We start from the raw sequence: 27306 nt of genomic DNA, 5'->3' as shown, positions 1-27306 counted from the left end.
TCTTTCTCTGACTTGAATTCAGTGAGTTAACTTAGACATTTTTGTGTATATCTCTTTTCCATTTGTATTCATTGTGTGCATTGTGGGAGTATCTTATGTTTTTAAGTATCCAGCAGTGTTGGTCTCTGTCTTCCTAGGTAATGGTACAATACCCAAAACAATTATTTCCAAATTTAATGGGGTCAGCAGATACTGCTTTCCAGGTACCACTTAATTGAGGCTACATGTCCTGTTTGATTTGAAGCTTGAAGTGATTAGAAATAAAGGCTGATATTGTAATCAGCATAGTATGTTACAAAACTTGAGAATACCTTCAAGATCATCTACTTAAAATACTGGTTATTTGAACCATTTTAGATTGTTGGCCGTGGTGTTAAAGTGCAGTGGTACTTCAGAAACTGGAGAGAGTATTTTTTAGTAAGGATTTTTTTTAATTCACAACAGTATTAGTGACTGCATTTAAAAAAGAAAAAGATTTTTCCAAATTAATTACCAAAAGGTATCATAATTTTAATATGACAAGACATCAGTTTTCCTGTAGGTCTTTGGTAGTTAGTAAGTACTTAGATTTATTTTGCATGCTTGTAAAAGTCCTCAGTGAGAGCACGTGTCTCAGTGGGATATAACCTCACACCATGAAATGTCTGAGCTGATATAGTTAGAATACTTGACTCTCTTGAGCTGTTTTCCCATATACTTTTGGAAGTTTTCACATTTTGTTTTACCTCTCTAGGAAACCTTCTCATCCTCAGCTTGAAGCTTTCATTAAACATATGTTGAAAGGGTCTGCAGCCCAAATGGGTGGTTCCCTAAGCAGCCTGCCTCGCTACCCTAGCCATACTTTGTGTGAAATGGGAGAGCTGACACAGACAGGTAAGTTTCAGTAGCAGCTCTGTCTTTTCCTCTGCTCTGTGGAAATATTAGCAATTAAATTCCAAACAACTTTTTTTAAAAGTGAAGTTTTGAGACTTAATCAGTATTACCTCTGACAGAAAGACTGCTGAGCTCTGCTAGTGAACATATTGTTTAGTTTAGTTTATCTGTACCAAAAGGGTGGGGGAGATGGGAGGTAACTGGAAGTGATGCAGTCAGGGATTTGTCTGTGTAGAAGAAAGTATGTGGAGAGTTGTGAGTAATGTGGTGCTGACGGCATTGGGAATATTAGAAAGAATTAAAGGGTTTGGGATTGGATAGGGAAAATAAATGGTAGTGCTCGATCAGAGCAGCAATAAAAGGGCCATTTACAAAAGACCTGGGACTGCCATCAGCAAGCAATAGAAAATATGAGGGGAACAAAAGGTAAGAAGGCAGAAGTACAGAAACAAGTTGTCACTTTGTAAGAAACAGATTCCACAGCTCTTGGAATTTTTTGTGTTCTCCTCCCAAAATTGCCAGATGAATTGGTATGGGCTGAAGTCTGTGTGTTTGTTTGCTGTGCTTATTTTTCTGCATGTATTCATATCAGTGTGTCAAAACCAAACATATAGAAATGCTTTCCTACAAACATGTGGAAACATACTGTTGCACCACTGGGCAGAAATGTGATTGTGGAAAGGGTTATTCACATGTGGATTTTTCTCTTCAACATTAGTGAATATAACAGACAATTCACATTAATGATACTTTCTGTTCTCCTGTAGCTTTTCAAATTTTAACACTGATCCATTCCATTTTATTCCCACACCTTGCTTTTTACTGTGTTGCTCTTTTTATCTTAAATACCAGTGACTGAAAGAGCATATCACAGTGGATCCGGGTAGTCAATAGGTTTGGAGACTGACTAGGGAGAACAGAAAGAGTATTGAGGATCTGGGGAGTTAGTGCCATTTTCCGCTTGCCAGTTGTGTTTCCAGGAATCTCCCTTATTCTTTAGTCCAAAACTTGCCTGTCATATTCTTATAAGTTCTGGGATCCCACCAGAAGAAATGCTTGTGTTAAGCCAGTGTCTAGTCTTGCAAAGTGATGTCAGGAGAAATCTAGTCAGGTTACCAAGGAATTGCTCCTAAAGCAGCATGTTGTGTGTGAAACTGGACTCAGCACAGCAGCTTGTAACTGAGATAGTATTTGGGACTCGTATTGCCTGTAGCAAGCTATATAGATGTTCTAGTTCATAAAGGGTTCATGCCTTCTGCTTTGCTGCTGTGGGAGAATAACACAAGCAAGGTGGATTCTGGAGTAAAGGTTTTGGCATGTGAGAAGGATATGCACCCTCTTCCTTTCCAGCTGGATAAAGGCAGAGCATTAGTGTAAGAATTATCAAGCAATTTTAGTACTTCACTGAAGGAAGTTGGAGAAGGAAGCTTGATGCAATTGACACACCTCACCACTCTGTTTTGTGAGTTTACACACTAGTTTACATTCTGTGTATTCATTTCCTGACTGCTGGTAGTTTTACTGGCTGCCATAAATTTGCAGGGAGCACAGCATTCGCTGCTTGCCTGAAAACCTAACTCAGGTGCAGTCTGGATCCGTCTTCATAACTGTCTGTTAGTTATGCTAGACCCATTCAGTCTGTGTCTCTAGTCCAAAAAAACACTAAGGTTTGAAACAAATCTTATGGTACCGGCTTTATTTATCTACATCTCAGTTTAGCTCCTAGAATCTGAGAGATACTGAAGAATAGCAAGTATCTCACATTACATGCAATTTTCCTAATAATTAAGCATAGGTGAAGTTCAGTTTTGAACTTTTTTGACCTTTAAACTAATTGTTCCTATATCAGTAGGACTGCTAGCTGTGCTTTTTTTTCCTCCAAAGCTCAAAAGATTCTAATCATGTGTTGTAATTTCTTTTAAAATTCTCTTTCAGGGGTTGTGCAACACTTGAAAAATGGACAACTATTGCGAGATATTTATGTAAACAAACATAAACTACTTCTGAGTGACTGGACAGCAAAACAGCTTTACTTGGAGACAACAGGAAAAAGTCGAACCCTGCAGAGTGCATTGGCCCTGCTCTACACTTTTTTGCCAGATTTTGACTGGAAGAAAATTAACATGAGGCATCAGTGGAGCACCATTTTTTGCTCCGGAAGCTGCAACTGTCCTATGCGAAACCACTACTTAGAAGAGGAACAGCGCAGACAGTACAGTTTGCGGGTGAAAAACAGTGACTTGGAGAAAATATATGTGGATATGGCAAAGATTGTAGGCATTCCCACCAGGCAGTTGAGAGCTTCTAACCCAATAGATTCGCTCTTGTGCTATTTTTGCCACAATGTCAGTTTTCCATGTACCAAAACTGGCTGCATTGATATGGAACACTTCAAAGTGATCAAAAGACATCAGTTGGAGGATGAGAGAGAAAGACAGGAAAAGAAACTTTATTTCTTGTATGCACTATTGGCTACTCATCCTCTCCTCAACCAGACTGTTAATCGGCTGCAGCATATTGCAGAAGGCGAGAAAGAAGAAGTATTTGTTCTTTACTCTGCACATGATGTCACATTGTCACCTGTTCTTAGTGCCTTGGGCATTACAGATGCCAGATTTCCTAGATTTGCTGCCAGATTGGTTTTTGAGCTGTGGCAGGATGAGAAGAGACCCAAAGATCACTTTATCCGCATCCTGTATAATGGCGCTGATGTCACATTCCAGACCTCATTTTGTAGGGATTATTATAAACAGTCCACCAAGCCAATGTGCCCACTAGAAAAATTTGTCAATTTTGTCAAGAGGGATGTGTTCTTATTTTTTAACAGCACTAGTTATTACGATGCATGTCATAGAAAACCACTGTAGGGAAGAAGAGTGGAAAGGAAGCAATGTTAACTTGTGTATCAGTGAAAGTCTGTATTCTGGTTGAGGCGCAGTTCAGTTCTGTTATTTCTTGTACTTACATGTGTAAGTACAAAAGGATATTGCTTGTAACATTCTTCAAGTAGTTTTATTTTCATTCAGACTGCAGGTGATCTCCAGCAGAGGAACAAGTACTGAGGGGGTGTTACGTGTATGTATATGCTCACATATGCTGTGATGCTGTGATGATGAATCTGTGATGATGAATCACATGGCTAATGTAACCTGGATGTCACTTGATAAAGAGTGAGAAAGCATAGACTTTGTTTCTCTGTATTCCAGAGCAATACTTGGATATCTTAATTTTAAAACCAAACCCACAATCTCACGGTCATTTTAAGCAGTTTGTATCAAGGTCTTTATGAATTCCAGGCATCTGTATTAAACCATTTGTAATGAATTCTTGAACCTCCCTACTAAAAAAAAAAGAAGCCTCTTAAGGTTTAGGGGCAGGTCTTTAAAGCAAAGTGCATGTGTGTATCTGTGCATACTTACCTGAGCATGTACAAAGGAGCATGTGCCTTTCTCACCTCATAGACCTGTAAATATTTGGCTATTGCCAGTGCCAGAGAAGAGTGTACTGGAGAATAGATACAAAACTCTATTCTTTGATCGCACTTTCAGCACTTTGAATAGTTCAGACACAGTCTAGAAATATGTAAAGGTCTTGTGACATTAAAATAGATAGCAAACACTAACATTACCACTAAACCTGAGTGGGAAATTAGGGTTAGAAATCAGTTTTGTGGTGAAGTGTTGGGCTCTTTCCCGTTGTGAACATGTTCAAGCTGCTGTGCTATGGAACAGGTCAGTGTTTTTGGAATTTGATGTAGTGACTGCTTGAGACAGCTTGACTAAACACTAAGAAAATTTTGTAGTTGATTAAGTATTTTTATGGACTAGGAAGTTCTTATTTTGTAAGATCAGACTTGTATGTATTGTACTGTGTATATTTATAACACAGTAGATTTTTCTTGTTTAGTTTGTAAAGAATTGTGAAGCTCACTTTTAGACATTTTTTCCCCTTGATCAGGATGTTTACTAGACTTAAGAATAAACTGTCTTTTATGGGTAACTTGAACAATGAGTAGATATAAAAACTTGTACTTCAGACTGCTTTCATCTCTTTAGGAGTGGTAAATTGAGAACCAATTTTTAATAGAACTCATAGAAATTTTATAATGGTGGAAGTTTTTTATGCCTCTAGAAATAATTTAGTCTGTAACTTGTGATTCAATGGTGCTAGTTTATCAAAGAAGACACAACTCAACATAAGTTTTCTGACTCTCCACTCTCTGTTTTCAATGCTGCATTTGAAAATGTTTCTTTAAATAAAATTTTGGGGCCTGTTTGTAACTTGTGTGTTACATTTATTCTGACTTCCTTAGCTGTTTGCAGTAATAAGATGTGTATTGTGTAGCTGCTTGTTGCATTAGTAACTTCAGCACTTAATACATATTTTGGTTCCTAGTCTTAGAAGGAGCAGATAAACATTTCATGAATACTGAAATATTATATATACCACATTAGAATATGTAACTTCTGGAAACATTTTCTTTCTGTCTAAGAGACTAGCTCTCATAGTTGTCATACATGTTTGTGTGCTGGAGGGCAAAAAGGAAGAGAGAATTTGAAAGTTGAGCTCGCTTTGTATGAATCACATAAACCGCATCCCTTGTCCAGAGTAAGTACCGGATACTCAAAAGAGCTGTTGAGCTACCAGCAAAAGCCAGCTGTAGCTCTTCAGAGGGTTGTTTGTTGGACTTTTCATGCTGTTTGGTGACAATTTGCAGAAATTATGCTGAAGTGCAGAAAACATTGCCATGGGCATATCATTGGTGTTTCAAGCGAGTTATTTAGAAACTTTGAACCCTTTACAGCTTCTGCACATACCAGTCTTGGTTGTCTCCAAAAGGCTGTGCTAGGAATAGCATTTAACCTTGCATCTTCTTCTGAAGACAGACCATAGAAGTGTTTTGATTTGATTTCCTTGTGCAGAAAGATCCCCTTTGACTGTTGTAGAGGTTTTGAGATGCAGCCATGAATTGGAGGACATGTGAATTTGGATGGATTCCTCGCTTGTTGAGCTCAAAGCAGCATTGAGATCCCAGATATTAATGGATATTGCAGCTGTTTTCCAAACTTCCAGCTTAACTTTCTTTGAGAGCAGCAAAAAGGCACTGATTTTATGGACTTTTAGTTGCTGGTCAACTAATAAGCATTCTGCTTGAAGTTTCAAGTAGAGCTTGGGGTTAATTCCCCTAGGTAAATGAGTTAAGTTGGGTGCCAGGAAATAATGTTCATCTGTATAGTTATGTATCTTGAAAAAACTGAGACAGATGCAGAAAGATCACATTCTGTTAGTAGCTGCAGTTCCTCAGATTGCCCCAGATACCAAATGTTTGCCCTTTCTGGATATCTGATCTCAATCAATGCTGCTGTGTTGAAGGGTGTCCCCAACAGTGGTGATAGCAGTGAATATGAAGCATTGGTATCCTCTAGTCAGAGTTTTCTTTATGCTTAGAGAGGTATGGGAACTGGTCTTTAATTCCTCATTTCTGTTCTCTCTTCTTCAGCCTTTGCTTCACAGTTACCTGTAAACTTCTGTTGGTTTTTAAGGAGGGTGGAAAAGTGGGTGTAGGAATACTTCATGCTCTTTCCCGCATTGTTCAGCCAAGCACTCCCCCTGCTGTCACTCCTTACTACGCAGTCTCTGAATAAAGGAATGATCCTTAACATCGTGTTTTTAAGAAAGTCAGTGTGGTGCTGAGTGACTTACAAAGAACAAACAAGTATACATTATATAAATGGAGGAGCACAGGCTGAATGTAACCCTTTTGCATAGAGAATTGTATAAGAAAAGAGGTGCATGGCCATAATGAAATGTAACAAGGTGAAAAGGAGTGCACTTAATAGTTGTTGGTGGTTTATCTTTGTCAGTTTTTCTTGTGGCATCCAGTCTATAACAGTTTGTACAATCAGACCCATATGCATGCAGTATAGTAAAAAGGCACCTACATTATTTTGACCGTTGCCAGTTGTTGCTTTTGTCTTTCCTTTGAAGAAAAAACGTTATGTGAAAACAGGTAAGTAACTTTTCCTGTTTCTAGGGAAAATGCAGTTACTTTAAACGTGTGTATACTTTGTTGTTAATGAAACTTCTCCAGAACTCCAACAGGAATTAATAAATTTATAATATTGCAGTGTATCTGCTGTCCAGGTGACTTTTGAATATCTCCAAGAGTCGAGACCCACCAACCTTTCTGGGCAACCTCTGCCGGTACTCAGTCACCCTCACAGTAAAAAAAAAGGTTTCCTTCCTGTTCAGGTGGAACCTCCTGTGTTTCAGTTTGTGCCTACTGCCTCTTGGCCTGTCACTAGGCATCAGTGAAGCGATCCCTCTTACATGATTCTATGATTTATACTCTCCCTTCAGATACTGATACGCATTGATGAGATTCCATCTGAGCCTTCTCTTCCTTGGGCTAAATAGTCCCAGCTCTCTCAGCCTACCCTCATGGAGATGTTCCCGTCTCTTAATCATCGCGGGCCTTCAGTGGAGACTATCCAGTAGCTCCACCTCTTCTGTACTGGGCATGATAAAGAGCGTGATAGCTCTTTCAGCCACAGTTGGCCTTCCACTATGGACAGGGCAGTGGTGAGAAACCTGGACTGGAGAATTTAAGGAAAATCTGGAGCAAAATTTTCAAAAGTACAGAAGGGTCAGATTGCTCATATTGTTTAGATGGCCAAAGGTGCAGATCAGTTACAATAAAAAGTATCTTTTCCCGTCTTTTCATATTTTTGTGCTAATGTCATAAATAATTTTCCTCTTTTCCTGTAGCTGTCAGTGGGAGCAGGAACTTACTAACCATATTGCTAGCACCTGCTTAGCTCTGTGTCTGAGGGTCAGTGCATGGACATTACCAAATCTCGAAGGTAACAAAAAAAACCAACCATAAAAGCCAAGCTACTTATTCTTCTGCATATACATAGTTCATAAAGATATGCTTATCTCTTCTAAGCCAGATACTCAAAGGATCTGCAGCCATGAAAGACTTGCTATATCTCCATTGCCACTGGAAGCACTAAGTGCAGGGCTGAGATCCTTCTCAAACCTCTAATTCGGTTATGGAGACAAAATGATAAGCAAAATGCATAATCAAACTTGATTAATTATTAGGTTTTAAAGTTTGACCTAATTTATGATTCAGTTTGCAGTTGCTGGTGGATTTATATTTGGACTAAGGTAATAAATTTAACTACCTGAGCAATGGAAAGAGGAATTGGCGGGAATTTATTTATCCCAGAATTGATGAATACCTTTTCTATAGGGGTGCATTCATGAATTAGACCTATCAACTGGGAAACATTGACTTGTGCATTTGCACAGTTTAATCAAATGATAGAGCAGAAATAAAAGCTTCTGCTTTAAGGAATGCTGTTTTAGATCTTGTTGCCTTGAAATTGATGTAGGAGTGGGATGTTTTGTTTGCGTGCTAAAGATAGTACTTAGAAACTGACATGTTTAAACATGTTGAGTACTTTTAGTATGAGTGAAATGTGTGTAGTATTTCCTCATAAAATTCAGCTTATTTTTCAGTGCAGTGCTGATGTGCAGTGTCTGCTTTCCCCTCCTCACACACACACATACACCCCGCCTTTCACCTCCCCACATTTGTTTCTGCTGTGATAGGTCTAACAGCTTTAGTTTCAAATGCTCGTTGAACATTATGAATGCCAAATGGCTTGGTTTGAGCTTTTATATTCAATTTTTGTATTTGGAAGTGGTTGAGACGGCATCTAAATACAAAATATTTGGGCACAAAGTAGTACAGAAAGAAGGTTCTTTTTGAAAATGCTGAGATTTGAAGAGGGAAATGGTCTGCCTTCTCGTGGCAGTTTTCTGTTATACAAAAATGGGTTTGTGTGACTTTAACTGGAAAAAATACTCCTTTGCTCTGAATTGCAATGCTGTGGGAAAGCAGAGTTAAAAGCAGCTAAGTTGTACATGGATTTCATCCTGAAGTCTGGCAAAGAGTTCTCCTTCATAGTTTAAGTGAATGGTTGGTTATTTATAGAGGATGCTTAAAATGTTGTGAAGTAGGAATGACAACCATGATGGTTATTTTGAGGCATGTTGTTCATATTGCTGAACATAGGTGTCACTACAGCTTTGCTATCCTCCGCGCCAAATTCAGCCCTAGTCTTTTCAGCAAAGAAATTTTTTAAGTTAGTAAAGCCTATTATATATGGAATTATAAAACAGATTATTTATTTCCCTGTCAGTTTGCAGGTTTGGAGTTGTGTAGTTTGCTTGCCTTGTGGTTTGGTTTCTTCCCCTTTTCCACATGAAGGGAGCTATGCCACATGTGTGTACTATCTCGTTGAGATAAAAGGGCCGTTTGCAGAAGACCTGAGACTGCTGTCAGCAGGCGGTAGAAAACATGAGGGGAACAAAAGAAAGCAGAAGTATAGAAACAAATTGTCACTTTGTAAGAAACAGATTCCACAGTTCTTGGAATTTTTTGTGTTCTCCACCCAGAATAGCCAGATGAACTGGTATGGGCTGAAGTCCATGTGTTTGTTTGCTGTGCTTATTTTTCTGCATGTATTCATATCAGTGTGTCAAAGCCAAATATTCAGAAGTGCTTTCATACAAACATGTGAAATCATAGAATCATAGAATAGTAAGGGTTGGAAAGGACCTTAAGATCATCTAGTTCCAACCCCCCTGCCATGGGCAGGGACACCTTGCCCTAAACCACGTGGTTCAAGGCTCTGTCCAACCTGGCCTTGAACACCGCCAGGGATGGAGCATCCACAACCTCCCTGGGCAACCCATTCCAGTGCTTCACCACCCTCACTGTAAAGAACTTCCTCCTTATGTCTAATCTAAACTTCCCCTGTTTGAGCTTGAACCCGTTACCCTTGTCCTACCACTACAGTCCCTAAGGAAGAGTCCCTCCCCAGCATCCTTGTAGACCCCCTTCAGATACTGGAAGGCTGCTATGAGGTCTCCACGCAGCCTTCTCTTCTCCAGGCTGAACAGCCCCAACTCTCAGCCTGTCTTCATACGGGAGGTGCTCTAGCCCTCTTATCATCCTCGTGGCCCTCCTCTGGACTCGCTCCAACAGCTCCATGTCCTTTTTATGTTGAGGACACCAGAACTGTACGCAGTACTCCAAGTGAGGTCTCACAAGAGCAGAGTAGAGGGGCAGGATCACCTCCTTCGACCTGCTGGTCACGCTTCTTTTGATGCAGCCCATGATACGGTTGGCTTTCTGGGCTGCAAGCGCATGCTGCCGGCTCATGTTAAGCTTCTCATCAACCAACACCCCCAAGTCCTTCTCTGCAGGGCTGCTCTGAACCTCTTCTCCACCCAACCTGTAGCAGTGCCTGGGATTGCCCTGACCCACGAGTAAGACCTTACACTTGGCTTGGTTAAACTTCTTAAGGTTGGCATCGGCCCACCTCACAAGCGTGTCAAGGTCCCTTGCACCATGCTATTGCACCACTGGGCAGAAATGTGATTGTGGAAAGGGTTATTCACATGTGGATTTTTCTCTTCAACATTAATGAGTTTAACAGACAATTCACATTAATAACATTTTCTGTTCTCCTGTATCTTTTCAAATTTTAACATTGATCCATTCCATTTTATTCCCACACCTTGCTTTTTACTGCATGGCTCTTTTTATCTTGAATACTAATGACTGAAAGAGCATACCACAGTGGATCTGGGTAGTCAATAGGTAAGGAGAGTTGTCCCTGAATTGTATAAAGACATTTCCCTGTAAATACCAGGATGCTTAGGATTCAAGGGAACAAGAAACCTGGGTCACTTTGTGCTGTGGGAATTGAGCACCAGCCTTGTCTTCAGTGTCTGCTGTAGATGTGGTGTCAGTGTCCAACTGAACTGAATTATAGGCAGAAAAGAATTTAGTGGTGAAGCCCCTCTGCTGTGCCAGTGAGAATTTCTTCTCTGGTCCATTATCTACTTGTTAGTCCAGTGAGTATCCTATCTCATGGGAATTCTGTCCTTTCCCTCAGGAAAACAAGGAAAAATTCCTAATAAAGCCTCGATCTGTATCATGTAGCTGTAATCCCATCACTCTGGTTCCTTGAACCATGTTCCATGTTTTCTGGTTTTATTCTGCTTTAACACACCTGGTTCACATCTCCTTAACTGAGATACTGTATTTAGGGTAATTTCTGGTCATAATGTTTTCTCATAAATCAAACATCTGTTGCCCTAATTTCCTAGTCACTGAATTCCTGCTGATTCTCAGATATCTTTCAGATAAATGAGGTGCCTCCAATTTCAAAATGCCAATGTATGAAAATTTTGGAGAGCAACAGTTCTCTGCCCTGTCAATACTAACAGCATTTTGAAAAAGAAGTGAAGCCTAAATAGTTCGAGACTGTAACATTCAAGATATGTATTGAATTCTAGGACTGTGTTTGGACCTAATACATTCAGATCTGCATGAACTGCTTTCAATCCCTGAAGCAAAGCTCAGTTGGAGCTGGTTGTCCTTAATGTGGGGCCATGCACCTGGAATTTGATTTCTATACTCCCCATTGCAGCCAAAGCCGAAAGGGGCATTGTTTAAACATTATCTGTTGGTTCAGATCTTTGAAAGGTATTTTTGATGAGAGTTAATACATACATCTGAATGAACAAGCCCTTATACCAAGGGTGCACAATGTCCTTCAACAATATTGCTAGATACCACCTGCCCAGTGGGCTGCGTTTCAAGCTGTCTTCCCCTAAATGTATTAGATTAACATTTATGAAGCTGAACCTCATTACTTTTATTTTTTTGGTCATTATTCCGCTGCCTCTGTGCAGTTTCTCTTCAATTACATTGTACTACCTTCCCTTTTAATGCCTGCAGATTTCATTTACATATGAATTCCCCTCACTTTTGTATAATTGAAGAACTGAAAGGAAATCTCTAATGGGCTGTAATTCTTTTTGTTATTTCTCTTTTTTCATATGGATTTCCACAAAAGATCAATTCCTGGGATAATTTTAAATACATAATTAACATAAAAATTAATAATAACACCAAAATAATATTGAAATTTATTACAAAAGATGTGAGATACAATTTTCTTAAAAAATTAAACCAGATAATTTTGTGGCATAGACTGCTATGCTTCTGTAAGCACTTTGGTAAGCAACAGCTCATAGGAATTATCAGATGGACTTCAATTACCAATGCATAAAAGCCTGTTTTCACAGAGGACAGTAAAGTATGAATTACTTCATATTTCTGTCGATTCTAAAGAGAAACAAAACCAACAAAAAACTCCACCCTTCTTTTAAGAAACAAACAAACATTTTTATTTTCATAATTATTAAATCCATAGATCTAACCTGAAATGGCATTTTTAGGGGATAAAGTACTTAATGGTAGGCATTCTTTTTTATTAATTCACTTCACAGAAACCATATTCACATCTTATGGGACAAGATGGACATTTTCTTTAAACTGGAATCCTTCATTCATGTTCCCTTTTACATTCCTCCAATTCTAATTTCAGTTTAAAATACAGACTTACTACCTAGTCATGTGTGGCAAAAAAAAAAAAAAAAAAAAAAAAAAAGTATTAGTCCTAATAAAAATGTTGGAACCAGCTTGGAGACTTGCCAATAAAAATTACTGAACCAGCAAGCAAATCTTTAAAACATCCAATTTTCCTGATTTAAAATTTATGCAAAAATGAAATTTTGCTAAGGGAACCCATGTATTCCCAGCAACAGAATTCAGCTCCAATGTGGTATGTCATTGTCACTGCAGAGAGAGCTACATAAAGTGTGAGAGTAACTGAAATATGGCATAAGTATCACAAAGTATTAAGTATGATCCAACTACAGTTTATTCTAATAATTCCTGTCTCAAAATATAGAATTTCCAATAGTGACTCACTATTAACAGTGAAAGACATTTGAGACTATGAAAAGTGTCAATATCAACAAGTCTGTCCAGACTGGAATATGTTGCACTTAGCATTTTACTTGAAAAGACATCATGCCACAAAATCCCCTTTTATACCATTTAACAAGCCACATTTTTCATTTTATTCTCCTAAAAGGCTCTGCTCTGGTAAGAAATCCAATAAATACAAGGGCTTTCCACTGTGCCATTTTATCTCATTACGACAGGCAAAATGATTGCATTTAGATCAAAATCCAGTCAATTTGTTCTGGAAATTAAATTCAAATCAATTTGAAGCTGTTCATATTGTATAGTTGCTGATGGTGCAACTATACACTATGAATACAAGTTCAAGCAGAAGACAAGTGATAGCACTGTACAAATTCAGAATGAGCTTGAAGCAAGAGAATTCCCCTCACAGTGAGGAGCTTGGGTGAAAGACCAGGTAGACAGAGTGCAGAACTTACTTAGAAAAATAATAGCTGTACAAGCAGTAGTGTCAGTGTCAGTCCATATTTTATCTGATATCTCCTGGTTTATGTAGTGTCATTTTACAGTGTCAAGAACATTTCAGAAATGAAATATTGGCCCTTTCAGCCTGAATTTGCCTACGCATCTTCTCTATTGAATATAATATTTTAAATAACAAACGAGTTCAGCCTTTCAAAGCAGCTTTGCCCTGTGAAGAATGAGCTTTCCTGAGTTTGTGATGTTTATACTTCTTTACATTCTTTGTCTTTTATTTAGAAGCATATGCCCCTTAAGCCCTGGATGTTGGGTATTTGCTTAGGTTAGTGGCGGAAATAGCTGTAACTAGGTCAGAAGAACTATTAATAACATTATTTATGTGTTGTGGTAGTTGTGGTAGTTTAAAGACCGGAGGCTCTGTAACCATGTAGTTATCAAGGCAAAATTATTCCACATTTCAGAGGGAGAGAAAGGTAATACATTATTAATAAGAGGAGTTCTTTGCCAATGGAACTTGGTGAAGAATTGAAGCTCCAACCTAGGCACAATTGACCAATGTGGGAGACTGAGCTGGGTAATCTCTCTGTACCCTGCCTTGCTATATTCCCCATGCTGTGCAGGCATGAAGACATTGCTACCAACACAGATAAGTTTTTTATCCAAAATACTAAATCCTACATCTTCCTTATTTCTTCTCTTCCTGCCCTCTTCCCTCAGCTAAAACATGATATTTATAAGACAGCACAGTACATTTGAAATTATTCAAAAAATGTAACTTATTTAAGGATTTCTTTTTCCTTTCTTTTCTGGCTTATGAGCCTTTAAGTTATAACTGTTGTATTAGGAAAAAAATTGTTACCCTAGAGTTTTACTGAGTATGTGCCTTTGTTTACCTTTCCAGGACTGTTATGCATAGTAGGGAAAATATTCATAGAACTAAAAATAACCTACATGCAAACCTAAATGGAAACAGATATGGATTGAGAGACAAATCCAGCTCTACTCATTTTATATGCAAATAACCAAACCTATGCAATATAAAAAAAAAAAAAAATAATTCAAGTAATATTTAGGACAGCTAAAACATAGCAGCAATATAAAAAAATAAGGCAGGGAATCATTTGCTTTAGTATCGTCTCATTTTTCTCACTAAATATCAAAGCACTCAGGGCCTTCTCTGAAATGTGTAAGAATACACTGAGTCTAATTTCCAAGGCCAAATATTGTAGAAGTTGAAAAGCTGGGAAAAAATGGAAAAGAAACTTTTCTGGGAGGTGTTTTCTCTCAAAATAAACATAGAAAAAAAAGAAGAAAATATGATTTTGTACTGATGTTATTTATTTAATCTACCTGCCCATTCTTTGCAGGAGCCAAATTATGTATGGTAGCCTTCCCTTTCTCAGACATAACAGTAAAGTCCAGATGTAGCAGGTAGTCTTCCCCAAAATTCAGAGTCTTTGTGTTATAAAAGCAGCTATTTTTAGTCTCTATTCTTCAGAACTTCTGGATATTTTATATTTCTTGTTCAGATAGTGGACTGTATTATCTCGTATCTCATCTAACACCCACAAAGGTGGGCAGGGACACTTCCACTGGCTTACTTGACTTCATTCACATGATTCTACACAACCTGACTGTTTTATGTATATTTTTAACTTCTCCTTATGCTGTGTTTTCAGGCAGTCAGGAACTGGAGGCCCCTGGCAGCCACCTTTTTACCAGTTTCTAGCTCTGTTTGTGATGCAGTAAAGTCAAAAGCGTGCAAGTTTTAACGGAGCACACGGTGAATTGTGAGGTTTCATGATCACACATCTATTTTCAAGGTACGTGTATGATTGGCAGAGCAAATTTTTTTGCTTTCTACTTGCCCTACTAAGAAAGGTGATGTGATCCCACTTCTTCCTACATGTGGCAATTTTCTCTTTTGAAAATGAGAACTGGATTTGAAAGAAGAGAAAATGACTTGCTATGGTTTTGGGTAAATTTCAGCAATCCTGACTGCTGCTTTCACTTTGAATTTAACCAGCAGAAATCCCCTGCTACAGAAAGGAGTCCAAGGCTGCGCTGCAGGCAGAACTTGGAGTTTTCCACAGAAGTATCATTGCAAAATGAATGGTAGCTGTGGGACTGCAAAACAAACCCACATCCTCCTTTTAGCTCAACCTCAGCAATCGTGTTCGTTTCTCTGTTAACCACTAGTACTGGGGAAGAAAGAAAAGAAAATGAAATGCAGATAGCAAGGAAAAATAGGTGATAGAAAAGATGATGGGTATCAAAGAATAGATATTTTACACCCTACCTGTCTACCTACCTACCTACATAAGCTGTGGCAGAACTTTAACCTAAGTACACAACTCAAGGCAGTGTACTGGGGCTTTCAGACTACTTAATATCCTTTATTTCCTACATGACTTTATTCCTTAATGTGGTTTGATACCAGAGAGGATCTTTTGCATAGAATATGTGATAGTGTATAGAAGGCATGAACAGACAAGGAGAGATTCCTGGAGATTTAGAGCAGCTCAAAACAAAAGAATCAAAACGATCACATTAATATCAAGTGAAAGGATTTTCTTGTTTTGTTTTTAAGAAAAATCTTATTGTCTCTCTTGTATTTAGAATTATTTTCCATAGTGAAGATTCTTCCTGGCCCAATATGGTTTAAAATACTTTTTATTTCAGTACTATACAACAGCTCCTTCCTTCGTCAAAATATACGCAATAAATCCTCCAACAGCAATGAATGAGATCAGTGTGTGCAAACATGACAATTGCACTAGAATCCTACTGCATCTTGCTTGTTTGAAAAGTAACACCATGACTAAATTCTGATCTCCATGCTTAATTGCCTAAAACTGTTTCTCTGATATTTACTTTTCTGCTTACCTGTATTTCACTGAAAAATTGTAATAACTCACTTCATGAGTGCATGGGGACAGTACCACTGATACACTTGGAAAAGCAAAGAAAATTATTAATTGAAAATGTACAAAGGAATATTTACTCAGGGTTTAGGGTTTTTTTCCAAATGCCTACACAATTAACAAATGAGACTTCTCAATAAAAATTCAAATTAAATAAACACAAAGAAAATTGGTTAGAGTCATATTGAAGACAGCTGTATTATGAAACAGTAATTTGCTCTGAATGCCAGGAACATTTGTCATAAAGCAGCTGCCTATTAAATATTATCATACTGTGTTATCTACCATATTTCTACTTCTCCTGTTTTGAGTTGTTATAAAATATGCTTAAAGGAGGATTTAATTATTTTTTTTACATATTACAAATAAGATGATGAATGAATGAATGAGTAAAGGTACCCAAGCTCCCTGAAAGGAATGATTTTTGAGGCCATACTTCTACAGAAAATCAACGGCAAACCAGAAAACCCCAAAACATTCTGCTTAATGTGAAAATACTTTGACAAATAAAGCAAGCTCTGGCAAAATTATCAATGGCAAACTTCTTTACTAACAAGGAAGCTCAAATGTCTTAGCATATTTCGTCCTGTTTTTTGACTATTTCTCCACTGTTATTAGAAAGTATCATGTGCCTATTGTACTTAAAAACAAGCTGGCAAAGGCAATTTAGATCTGGCTTGTACAATCAGTTTAATAAAATACTAACTGTACTAAGTTGCAATGGGAGACATTTACAAATTCATAATCCGTTGGGTATTTTCTCACGAAAATGGGAGCCATCTCTTCCGATTTCCATTCTGTTGCTTCTTTACCAGTTCCTTGTACACTTCTGACCTTAGAAACCTGGGAAAAGAGTCCTTTGCCATGAGACTATAGACTAACCTCTGAGCATCATCAAAGCAGCTGAGAGTGGGCTCGGAGATATTCTGAGAGATGTGGGTTTTAGTTTGGAAGTCAATATTAATCTGTAGGAAGAAAGGAAGCATAAAACCAATGTCAGTTTGGTTGGAAAGCTGAGGTCTGTTCCTGTGCAGGGGACACTCTGCATTTGAATTTCCCCCCAGATAACCTGGCTGATGCAAATAAGCAGGAAGGTCAGCCCTTAATTTTCTAACATATTGAATTCTTTATTTTATTTAGCTCTTAAAAAGATGGCATTGCTGCTAAAAAAAAGAGGAAAAACTTGCTTCTGATTATCTCATCATCTTTTGCCAAGGTAAATCATTTGAAGTACTGATTACCAAAGAGTAAATTAGTGATGAAGGTACTCAGCATCTGTTTAGGTTTTGTCCTTATGTATTTTGTAAGAATTTTTTATAAAAAAATGGATTTCAATCATATGTAAGACATGGGGACACTCAAAGCACATGCACTGACAGAGGCAAAAACATGAGTGTTAAAGATTGTTAGGGAGTAGAACATGAACAATAATTAATTAGCAGTTCCTTCCTTCATCGTAAGCATTTTTTAAGTAATGATAAAACTGAATGCTGTGATGGAAATTTTTTGCAAGTTTGCATTTTAATTTTTATCATGTCAAAATACCTGTACAAAAGAACAAACACAATCATTAACATTCCAATATACTGGTACCTAAAATATGGAGGAAATGGTGCTTATTGCATTATTAAAATGGTTAGAGAAAACAAATTCTATTGAATATATATTTCGTTAAATCTTAAGGTGGAAATTTTAGAAGGTGAGATAAACCCATGCCCTCTGTGAAGAATGTATGTACCATAAAAGGTCTTATTTTGCTTTACAGAGTCCCATGCAGTGTTTTCTACCTGGTAAATAATTGACATGAAAATGCAAATACAGCCACATCGAATTGTATTTTCTGTCATTCCTGGAAGTTTGCACCTGAACTTTACAATTGATTCCCACCCTCAGTACCCAAAGTACACACAGAAAACTATTTACCTCCTTTGGAGCATCAGGTTGTATAAAGTCAGAATAAATCTTTTGGGCTTTTGAGGCAATCTTAGCAGAGGACTTGGTTTTCTTGAAGTCCTCACAGGCTAGCCAGAACTCCACATTCTCCTCACTGAACTCTGACTTTAAAAATGTCCTAAAAGCTGCCAAGCCATCTGGAGAAAAAATGCATGAGATGATGGGTAGAAGAAAACTGAAAGACCAATGCAAATCATATGTATGTATATACACGTGTGTGTGTATATATATGTGCATTATATATAGTGTAACTTTTGTGTCTGACATTGTTTGGCATATCAGCCAGCAGTTAGTCTTAAGAGGCTGTTGTGGGAGAAATAAATAGGACATGAAACTATAGCAATGCTAAATTGACTAAAAATTCTTTCTGAGAGTTACTAACTGAGGAAAGCTCCCAATACCTCCCTGCTGTGGTCTGGTCTCTGTAGCATTGATACACTAGTTAAAACGGGATCCTGGAGATTTCGGTCTTCAAGACGATTTTAAGTGACTAGGAAATTAGGGATTTGACGCTCACTTCTACTTTAAGAAGCAATCAGAAAACTAAGTCATATTGCAGTAGTGTGCTTCTCTCAGAGCTGAGGTTACCCTGCCTAAACAGCCCTTCCATCTTCTTTCAAATAATGACTTGGACAAAGACATGGACTCTTTGTTGTTTCTTTGTTCAGCATTTTTTACGCTTTTAAGAGAAAAAAAATGAAACAAAGAAAGGTTTGTTTGGACGAAATTCATTTAAACTTAATCCAAATTGCAAGCTTTTAGAGAAGAAAGCTGACAGCACCCAAATTAAGTTCTGTTAGTCAAGTTAATACTGTTCAGATACAGTGTGGAGGCACCCCAGGGTCCGGGCTACAAAGTTACTGCAGAAAATGGGGCAGCAGCAAGAAAATTTTAAAGTTACATGTGGTCTGAAGTTTCAGGTCAGTAGGAATGGGATCTACTAGAGAAGTGACTTTGGATAAACTAGAAATTATCATTTTTTGTTTGACTGAAAGCCAATGCACAGCATATATATTTCGTTGTAACAGGAATACCTAAGAAAAGGTTTTGGGTTTGGTTTGGTGGGTTTGGGGTTTTTTTTAATTGCAAAAAAGAGAAAGAGAACCATTGCATGGAGAGTTTAACAAGTTATCTTAAATCAAAACTCTTTCAGAGGACTTCTGCCTTCTTAAATGTCCCTTAAGCAATGACCAGAGGTATATTGTGTTTGCAGCTTGCAGAAACATGCCCCCTCTGCCTTTCAGCACAGCAGATTGCATGCCCCTAGCATTGGTGTGGTTCAAAGCATATGGAAAGTCCAACTGGAAAGCAGTGTGAAAACCTGATGGTAACGTTTGTGAACTGGGTTGATGCATGTTTTAAAAAAAAGTATTTTTCTCTTCTTACCTTTATTAGCTAGTATTGTATCTACAGACTCAGACCAGGCCATGGTTTCTCCAGCGTTTGACCTGTGGAAACAACATTTATCCTTGAAAATAACATTGGGATCTTTTGCCTGCATAGTCTGTGAAAGCTAGTCTATTATTTGGCTATCTCTTTGAGGGAGCAGAGTGAGTAATTCATGTTACCCTATGCACTGAAGAACAGAAATCAACAAAAAGAGGGACACTGTTTTTTTAGAGTGTAGAGAGCCATACAGACTCATAAAATACATTATTTGACATTGGCAACTTGATTATTCATCCAGGAGCTGGTAGTAATGCTTACAATTTAATAAAACAAAAGAGAACAAAGCACCAGGAATAAATCTCCTTGGTCGTCTAGCTCATATTTTTCATGTGATTTAAAAGAAGACACATACTTCTTCAATAAACTTTGGTTCAGTGGTTTGTAACTCAATTTTTTTAATAGGGTTGTTTTTGTTTTTTTTTTTAAGAAAATTTTTCTTACAAATGTCATCAGCCAAGATTTTTGAGCTAGAAATTTCAAGTGTTAATCAGTTCTTCTTGTAACCTCTAATGACAGGTAATAGAAGATGAAGAATTTCAATGAGCTGATACCCTGTTATCTACTTAGAACAGACTTAGTAGGTTTTATTTTATTTTAGTAATTTAATGCGTATTTATTTTTCTTAACATAAAAGTTTAAATAGAATGAAGAATGTTTTACAGGCATTTTGCTCTTGTAAAAGATCTTGAAATAAAACAAGTAGTTCAAAGTGCAAGGCCAGAGCAGAGTAAGTAATTTGTTATTTTTTTGCCCCCTTTTTAGATACAGGTTTATTTATAAGGAGACAAGGAGGCATGGCAATTCTAGAATACCCATAAGAATACCTGGAGAGGTAGGTAATAAATAGTATCTCATGTTGCTTTTGTTGAAACAGTTCCATTTTATACAAATAGTAGAGATATATTAGCCAAAGAGAGAGGAAAACTTTCTAATCCTCTGGCTATGTATCTTATATAGGTTATAGTAGGCAGGGAGATTTGAAATTAAATTTACATTCTATGTGAATATAATAGTTACTTGACATCTTGACAGCTCTGGAATGATTTGTGTGCATCTTCTCTTTCATTGGGTGGTAAAAAAAGGGAAAATGGAAAATCTGGAAACATTTTGTTTTGTTTTGTTTTGAGTGCAAAATGAAAACAAATTCCAGCACTTTTGATTGAAACAGAAATCTTATTTTTTGACTAGACCCTGTTTCCATTTGAAAAACCTCACAAGTTAATTTTCATGCAGGTTATTCATTCTGTGCTGAAAGGTTCTTCTCAGTTGGTCTTCCTGGTTTCAAACATGCAAACTCATGCAGTGTTATTCTTTTCTACCTCATGCCTAGGTCTTGTTTCTATGAATACATTAGCAGCAAAAGGACGGCTAAGGAGAATTTCCATCCTTTATTGGATGCAGGGGGAAAAATAGTGAGAAAGGATGAGGAAATGCTGAGATGGTTAATGCCTTCTTTGGCTCAGACTGTAATGGAAAGACCAGTTGTTCTCCAGGTACCCAGCCCTCTGAGCTGAAAGACAGGGACAGGAATCAGAATGAAGCTTCCATAATCCTAGGGCAAATGGTCAGTGACCTGCTACACCACTCAGACATACACAAGTCTATGGAGCCCAATGGGATCCACCCAAGGGTACTGAGGTATCTGTGGAAGTGCTCACTGAGCTACTTTCAATCATTATCAGCAGTTCTGGCTAACTGGAGAGGTCCCAGTTGACTGGACATCAGCAAACGTGATGCCCATCTACAAGAAGGGCTGGAAGGAGTATCCAGGGAACTACAGGCCTGTCAGTCTGACCAGGGAAGGTTATGGAGCAGCTCATCATGTGGCATGTACAGGACAACCAGGTGATCAGGCCCAGTCAGCATGGGTTTATGAAAGGCAGATCTTGCTTGACTAACCTGAACTCCTTCTATAGCAAGGTGTCCTGGTTAGTGGATGAGGGAATGGCTGTGGATGTTGTCTACCTAGACTTTAGTAAAGACTTTGGCACTGTTTCCCACAGCATTCTCCTTGAGAAACTGGCTGCTCACAGCTTGGATGCAGGTACTCTTTGATGGGTAAAAAACTGGCTAGACGGCCAGGTCCAAAGAGTGGTGGTGAATGGAGCTCAATCCAGTTGGCAGCCAGTCACAAGTGGTGTTCCCCAGGGCTCAGTATTGGGGCCAGTTCTGTTTAATATATTTCTCGATGATCTGGACAAGGGGATCGAGTGCATCCTCAATAAGTTTGCAAATGACACCAAGTTGGGCAGGAGTGTTGATCTGCTTGAGTGTAGCAAGGCTCTACAGAACAATCTGGACAGGCTGGATCAATGGACCAAGGCCAACTGTATGAGGCTGAACAAAGCAAAGTGCCACATCCTGCACTTGGGTCACAACAACCCTATGCAACGCTCCAGGCTTGAGGAAGAGTGGCTGGAAAAGGACCTGTGGGTGCTGATTGATGGCTGCTGAACATGAGCCAGCTTGTGCCCAGGTAGCCAAGAAGGCCAAGGGCATCCTGCCTTATATTAGAAATAGTGTGGCCAGCAGGAGTGCAGAGTGATGATTCCCCTGTACTCAGCACTGGTGAGGCCGCACCTCAAATCCTGTGTTCAGTTTTTGTCTGTCTTCTAAGGTAAGAAAGAAAAACCCAAGCACCACACACCACATTTTGACCTTAGCAATGTTAAGGAGTTATTCCTTATCCACACCTTTTGTGAATCTGTAAAGAAGTTTCAAGCCAAACTATTTGACGAACTTCACATGGGACAAAAAATAGTGAATCTGGTCAGTAGTGTTTCAGAAAGTTGAAATAAGACGGGAACAGATATAGAAAGGTGTGTTACTGTGATGATCGGGAGAACTGAACTGTCTTACAGGAGAAGTATAAATGACTTGAGCTTGCCTGTAAAATGAAACCAAAGAGGAGCTATGGTTGCTCTCTGTCAATACAGAGAGGTAACCCAGAGAGAAAAATGAATTACTTTAGCTTAAGGATCATATTGGCCAAAGAAAAAATGTATATAAACAGCCAGTGAATAAATTTAGACTGAAAATCAAGGAGGCTTCGGACAAAGTGTTTTTTAGCCTCCCAGTAGAATTTTTGGCCTCTCTTCTGTACTTCAAAGATAAAGCTTCATATATTTATGAAACAGATTATTTTAAATTGTTGCCTTTGATAATAAGAAACTAGAAATGATGACCCAAGGTACCCCTTTCACTCTTTCAAAATACTAAAAAAGATTCCTTTCAGCAAAATACAAATCCTTTCTGCAATTTCTTACCTTTTGCATCTACCTCCTTCTGAAAGTTATAACAGAAGGAAAAAAATACGAACTATCATCCTGATTCTCTGCAGTGCTTCTTATTTTCCTTAATCAGTTATTTTCTCTTATTTCCACTGAGTATGTACTGCAGACTGTAACACTGCCAGTCAGGACCAAAAGCTTTCCATGCATTGTGCTATTAAGATTAATTTCAGAATCTTAAAGGTGGAGAGAAAACCCTCAACATCTGCATGTAAATTAAATCCTTTGTGACTGATTCAGTCTTAGGTTTGAGCTTTGATAAAGAGGAAAAACATGCTATAAAATCCAAACCATATTTATTTGTAGAGTTTCTGGCCTGGTAGATGGTAAATAGCTACAACTTGATTTTTCTTACAGTGAGATTGTCTGTTTCTCAATTAATGTTGATAAAGTAATTTTTTTCCCCTAATGTTATGTTTTGTGATTGCTGATCTACCTTTCTCATGTAGCAACCAGAAGATTCTTCTGCAAATCCATGCAGACATTTACACACGTTACTATGTCTTGTTATTTGCAAAAACACAAAAAGGGACTTCACTTTTCAGTGCCCTTGGTTCTCATTGAAAAGAGGCCAAGACTTCGGAGCAGTTCGAAACAGGTGTTGAATTTTAGCCAAGAGACAAAATTCTAGATAAAGGCCTGATGCAAGTTTCCTCCAGATTCCTTGGTGTAATGCCAATAAAGTCAGTGCAGCTATAAGCACAGAGATGGCAGAGTTATGAGCAACACATCATTCTTGGATGCTTCCGTTCATTTCTTGATGGTTACCGTGTGTCTAGTCCCAATGATTATACCATTCTCTCAGCTTAGAACTACGATTATAAATAGACTTATTTTAAATTTTTGAAGAAGTGATAACATTCTTGTTATACAAGAGTTCCATTAACTTCTGTGAGACTGTTTATGAGAGGGATGGCTGCAGAATCTGTTCCTACTTTATTTATAATCACCTGATTATATATTAAAAAAAAAAAAAGTTCCAAACAGTACAACAGATGCATTTTTATATATATATATTTCTGTCTAATTGCCTGATATCTGAATGAAACAGACATAAGCATCTCTTGAAGATTTCCAGTGCTGATTGATAGATACTTTTAAGTCAGTTCTAGCAGTCACAGAAAGATGCCAAAACCCATGAGTGTTCTGACTAGCACATAGAATAACTAGATGATGCAATCTGATTGCTCTTGTAATTTATGGGGTATTGATCACAATTCACAAAACCACAAAGAAGCTGTGAGGGATTTTCACCATTGCGTAACGTGCTGTTCAGTGTCTGTTTAGTGTACATAAGCCAATTGCATTCCAGGTACACAGCAAGTAATAGGGTTGTTATTATTATCTTAGTACAAATACCACAAGTCCACTAACCAAAGTCAGGCATCTCTTCCCATAAAAAGTAGATGGTAGTATTGTCATATACTTCCTATGCTTGAAACTTATTAGAGTTTCTTTCCAGAAATTATTATTTTACTGAAATTTCATGAGGAGCAAAAGTCATTTTAGTATTGAAACAAATGCATCAGCTGCTTGTGCAAATGTATTGGCTGTTCGTAACGAACAGTATCAAACAAACAAAAAGAAATATGAATATGTACATGCAGAATTATTCGTAAACATTCTGGAAATCTGGATCCAGCTGACAGTTCTGATATCTGCAGCCTCAGTTCACTAATAACTCAGACTGGACTTGCAAAGTAGCTTAGACCCTTATCTGCTCAGCTAATTTCAGTGTATTTTAAAAAATTTATCCATAAGGCCTCTGACTTAACATTTCTGTAACTCTGAGGACTGTGCTATGGACTTTGGTTTTGATCCTTCTGTCGTTGACAGGCCATAGGTGAGTTAGAACTGTAGGAAAGGGAATATGGATCTATTGATTGAACGTTTCTTCCTTTGCCAATGTTACTTGCTAAGGACTACTGATCTATTAAATACTTATATCTCCTCAACTTTTTAACTTACTGCTTAGCTTTTTACTGATACTCATCTTTTATTCTTTAGCTGTTTTTAGGCATTAGTTTCACTGAGTTACCTTGTGTATGAAAAGCTGTTGGCAGTTTAGAGGAATAAGGCATGAGGTTTTTTGTTCCTCTGATCCCCATTGGAGTTGATATTAACGTCATAGACAGTATAAAATGCTTTATGTTCAAACTCTCGGTGTATGAACCTGAGAAATCACTTTCATTTATATATGTTCCTAAAACAATTGCCTTGTACTCACCTAATTGCAATGTGAGAAAAGGTCATGCTCTCCAATAGCTGTTCTGGTGTGCTAGTGTTTCCCCTGGATCACGTTCAGTATATTACTGCCCTTCAGCACTTGGCTTCTGTTAAATCCATTCCACACCTAGGTTTGCTTGAATAATGTTTTTTGTATAGCATAAGCTCAGCAGAAAAAAAAAGTTAACGTTCTGCTGGTCCAAGCAATTCAGGCACACAGAGACTTGGCTGCGTTTCTTATGCTGGGAGAAGCCAAGATGATCTGAGCACTGCTGGCATCCTAAGTAACATGGAAACGCCTGTCATGCAAATACATTTTAATCACAGCATTATTTTTTCTTCCATATGAATAACTTGGTGTGTCTGCAGTATGCCACAGAGTTGTTTTGCGTAAGAAAATGAGCTGTTATTTTCCACCCAAGCAAAGTATGCCCCTCAGGTAAAATGTTTTGGTTTCAAGAACAATCTGTCAAAATGTTTTACAGCATTCTGGGTCCATCATATGCAGGATTTCCAAGTACTAAACAAACACTATATAAACACAAATCTACATTAAAGAAGAACTGGAAACATTTCCCAAGAAAAGGTACAACCTTGAAGATTCTCATTTAGTAATAGCTAGCAGATTACTTGGCACAATTTATGGATGAATACACTGTTTTTTACATAGCATCACACTTCACAAAATTTCATACAAGAAGCCAGCATAGCACAAACGTACAGGATCATATTATGACTTTATGATGAGAGAAGTATTAATTGCACCAATGCAAGAATATGCGAAAGGTAGACACTATGCCTCAGAAAGCTCATACGGAGTAGCGTTAACTTCAGAAATCTAAAACAAGTCTGGAAAGTTGGGAAGAAATGGGAGTTTCTAAAATACAAGCAAAGTGCATGGTGAAGAAACAACAATTCAGGGTTGTCCTTATGGTAGGCCTCAGCTTAATCTTCTGTCCTGTTTGAAAAGTCTAAATTGACTTCCATAGGATTGTATTTCATACTAGTTAATTTTAGTTATGTTTCATAGAGAAGGCAATGATAGAGGCTAGATTGTAAATCTTGGTGTCTAGGTAACCTGTTGTAAGATTTATGAGGAAGTTAGGCAAACATGCTATTTAGGAAAGGAGATAGTATAAAACCAGAGGGAGCTTTTGAGTCCATCCCTAAATGATTAGAGTACAAAAAATGGAAGATGACAAGAAGACACTAGCAGGAAAAAAGTAGGAATGGAAGCAAGCTGGATGGTGTATAGAGGAAATACATGTTTATCTTTGGCACAGAGCCACACAGGAGCTTAAAGGGCATTTGGCTGAGGCATTTGACTAAAATGCAAACTGCAGAGCGGCATCCAGGACAGGCATCTAAGCAAGGCATAAGTTCACGAGCATATGAATCACTGAGGAGAGGAAGATGATTTTATGCTTTTTTTTTTTCTCAGTTGAGGTCTTTTGGCAGTATGCGTGGAAAAGAGAGGGAACTGCATTCAAAGCAGTAGTTAATTAAGGCAGGCTGAGCAGCTGGGGACAAAAAGGAGAGAAAAATGATCTGACTTTTGTGAGTCTCTTGTAAGCTGTAGCATGTAAAGGCATCTAAGACCCATATTACTGATTGTCTACTTTAACGGAAGATGGAAATCTATCTGTTTCTTTTAGATTCTTTATCTTAGACTTCATCTTGTTTCTTGTTAGATTAAAAATTAATCGAGTTTTCTCTTGCGCAATATGAAATCCCAAAAGCTGAAGAAGATAATTTTATGAATTTCTATCTCCCTTAAGTTAAACAAGAGGAGCAGATAATAATTCAGCTGATTTAAAGCATCTAATAAGATGTAAGTGTTGAAGCAGGAGACAAAGCTTTGTGCTATACAAGTCAGCAGATTATTTCCCTTGTACTTTGGGTATGGTGACTATACGGTCACGTATATAAGGAGTAAAGTGAAGTGTGTATGTATGGTGAATTATTATATTGGTAAGAGAAGTATTTTGAGAGCTCTTACTGAATGCTGAACGGCACATACTAGTCTAAAAAGCTGCTACATAAAATAACCCCCAATAAAAATACTTGATGATTGGTTTTGTGTATGTGTTATTTATACTAGGTCAGCTAGATAAAATTTACTTAATTATGGCATTGATTCTGCCAAAACTAGAGAAGCCTGACAATGCTCTCTGGCACTACTCTAAGGTTCATACTATAAATCCACCTGTGCAGGCCTAGCCCTTAGTCTGATCAATCCCACCTAACTCAA

General features: G+C 37.9%; 2 protein-coding genes across 10 annotated transcripts in view; one reads left to right on the top strand and one right to left on the bottom strand.

Moving 5' to 3' along the window:
- The window catches only part of PXYLP1 (2-phosphoxylose phosphatase 1), a 56147-nt gene extending 50994 nt beyond the window's left edge, over window positions 1-5153 (top strand). For all 9 annotated transcript variants that reach the window (XM_030495412.1, XM_030495415.1, XM_030495410.1 and 6 more), the window contains 2 exons: window positions 734-873; window positions 2809-5153. In XM_030495412.1, the coding sequence (XP_030351272.1) occupies window positions 734-873; window positions 2809-3740 (1072 nt within the window). In that variant the 3' untranslated portion in view covers window positions 3741-5153. The remainder of the gene's footprint in view (window positions 1-733; window positions 874-2808) is intronic.
- A 10632-nt stretch (window positions 5154-15785) lies between these two features.
- Window positions 15786-19645, bottom strand: RGS21 (regulator of G protein signaling 21). Its single transcript, XM_030495083.1, has 3 exons — window positions 19477-19645; window positions 18061-18227; window positions 15786-17102 (listed from the first exon to the last, which is right to left on the bottom strand). Exons 1-3 carry the CDS (start codon window positions 19589-19591, stop codon window positions 16899-16901), a joined length of 486 nt encoding a protein of 161 aa, XP_030350943.1. The 5' UTR covers window positions 19592-19645; the 3' UTR covers window positions 15786-16898.
- Window positions 19646-27306: the final 7661 nt, after the last annotated feature.

This window comes from Strigops habroptila, chromosome 8 (assembly GCF_004027225.2).
Source record: "Strigops habroptila isolate Jane chromosome 8, bStrHab1.2.pri, whole genome shotgun sequence".
Classification (NCBI taxonomy): Eukaryota; Metazoa; Chordata; class Aves; order Psittaciformes; family Psittacidae; genus Strigops; species Strigops habroptila.
This window is presented reverse-complemented; position numbering and strand designations above follow the sequence as displayed.

Coding starts and splice junctions, on each gene's coding strand:
- RGS21 (XM_030495083.1), bottom strand. CDS start 19,591: ATGCAGGCAAAAGATCCCAATGTTATTTTCAAGGATAAATGTTGTTTC. Junction 18,228..19,476: donor TACAATACTAGCTAATAAAG/GTAAGAAGAGAA, acceptor TTTTTTCTCCAG/ATGGCTTGGCAGCTTTTAGG. Junction 17,103..18,060: donor AACCTGATGCTCCAAAGGAG/GTAAATAGTTTT, acceptor TTCTTCCTACAG/ATTAATATTGACTTCCAAAC.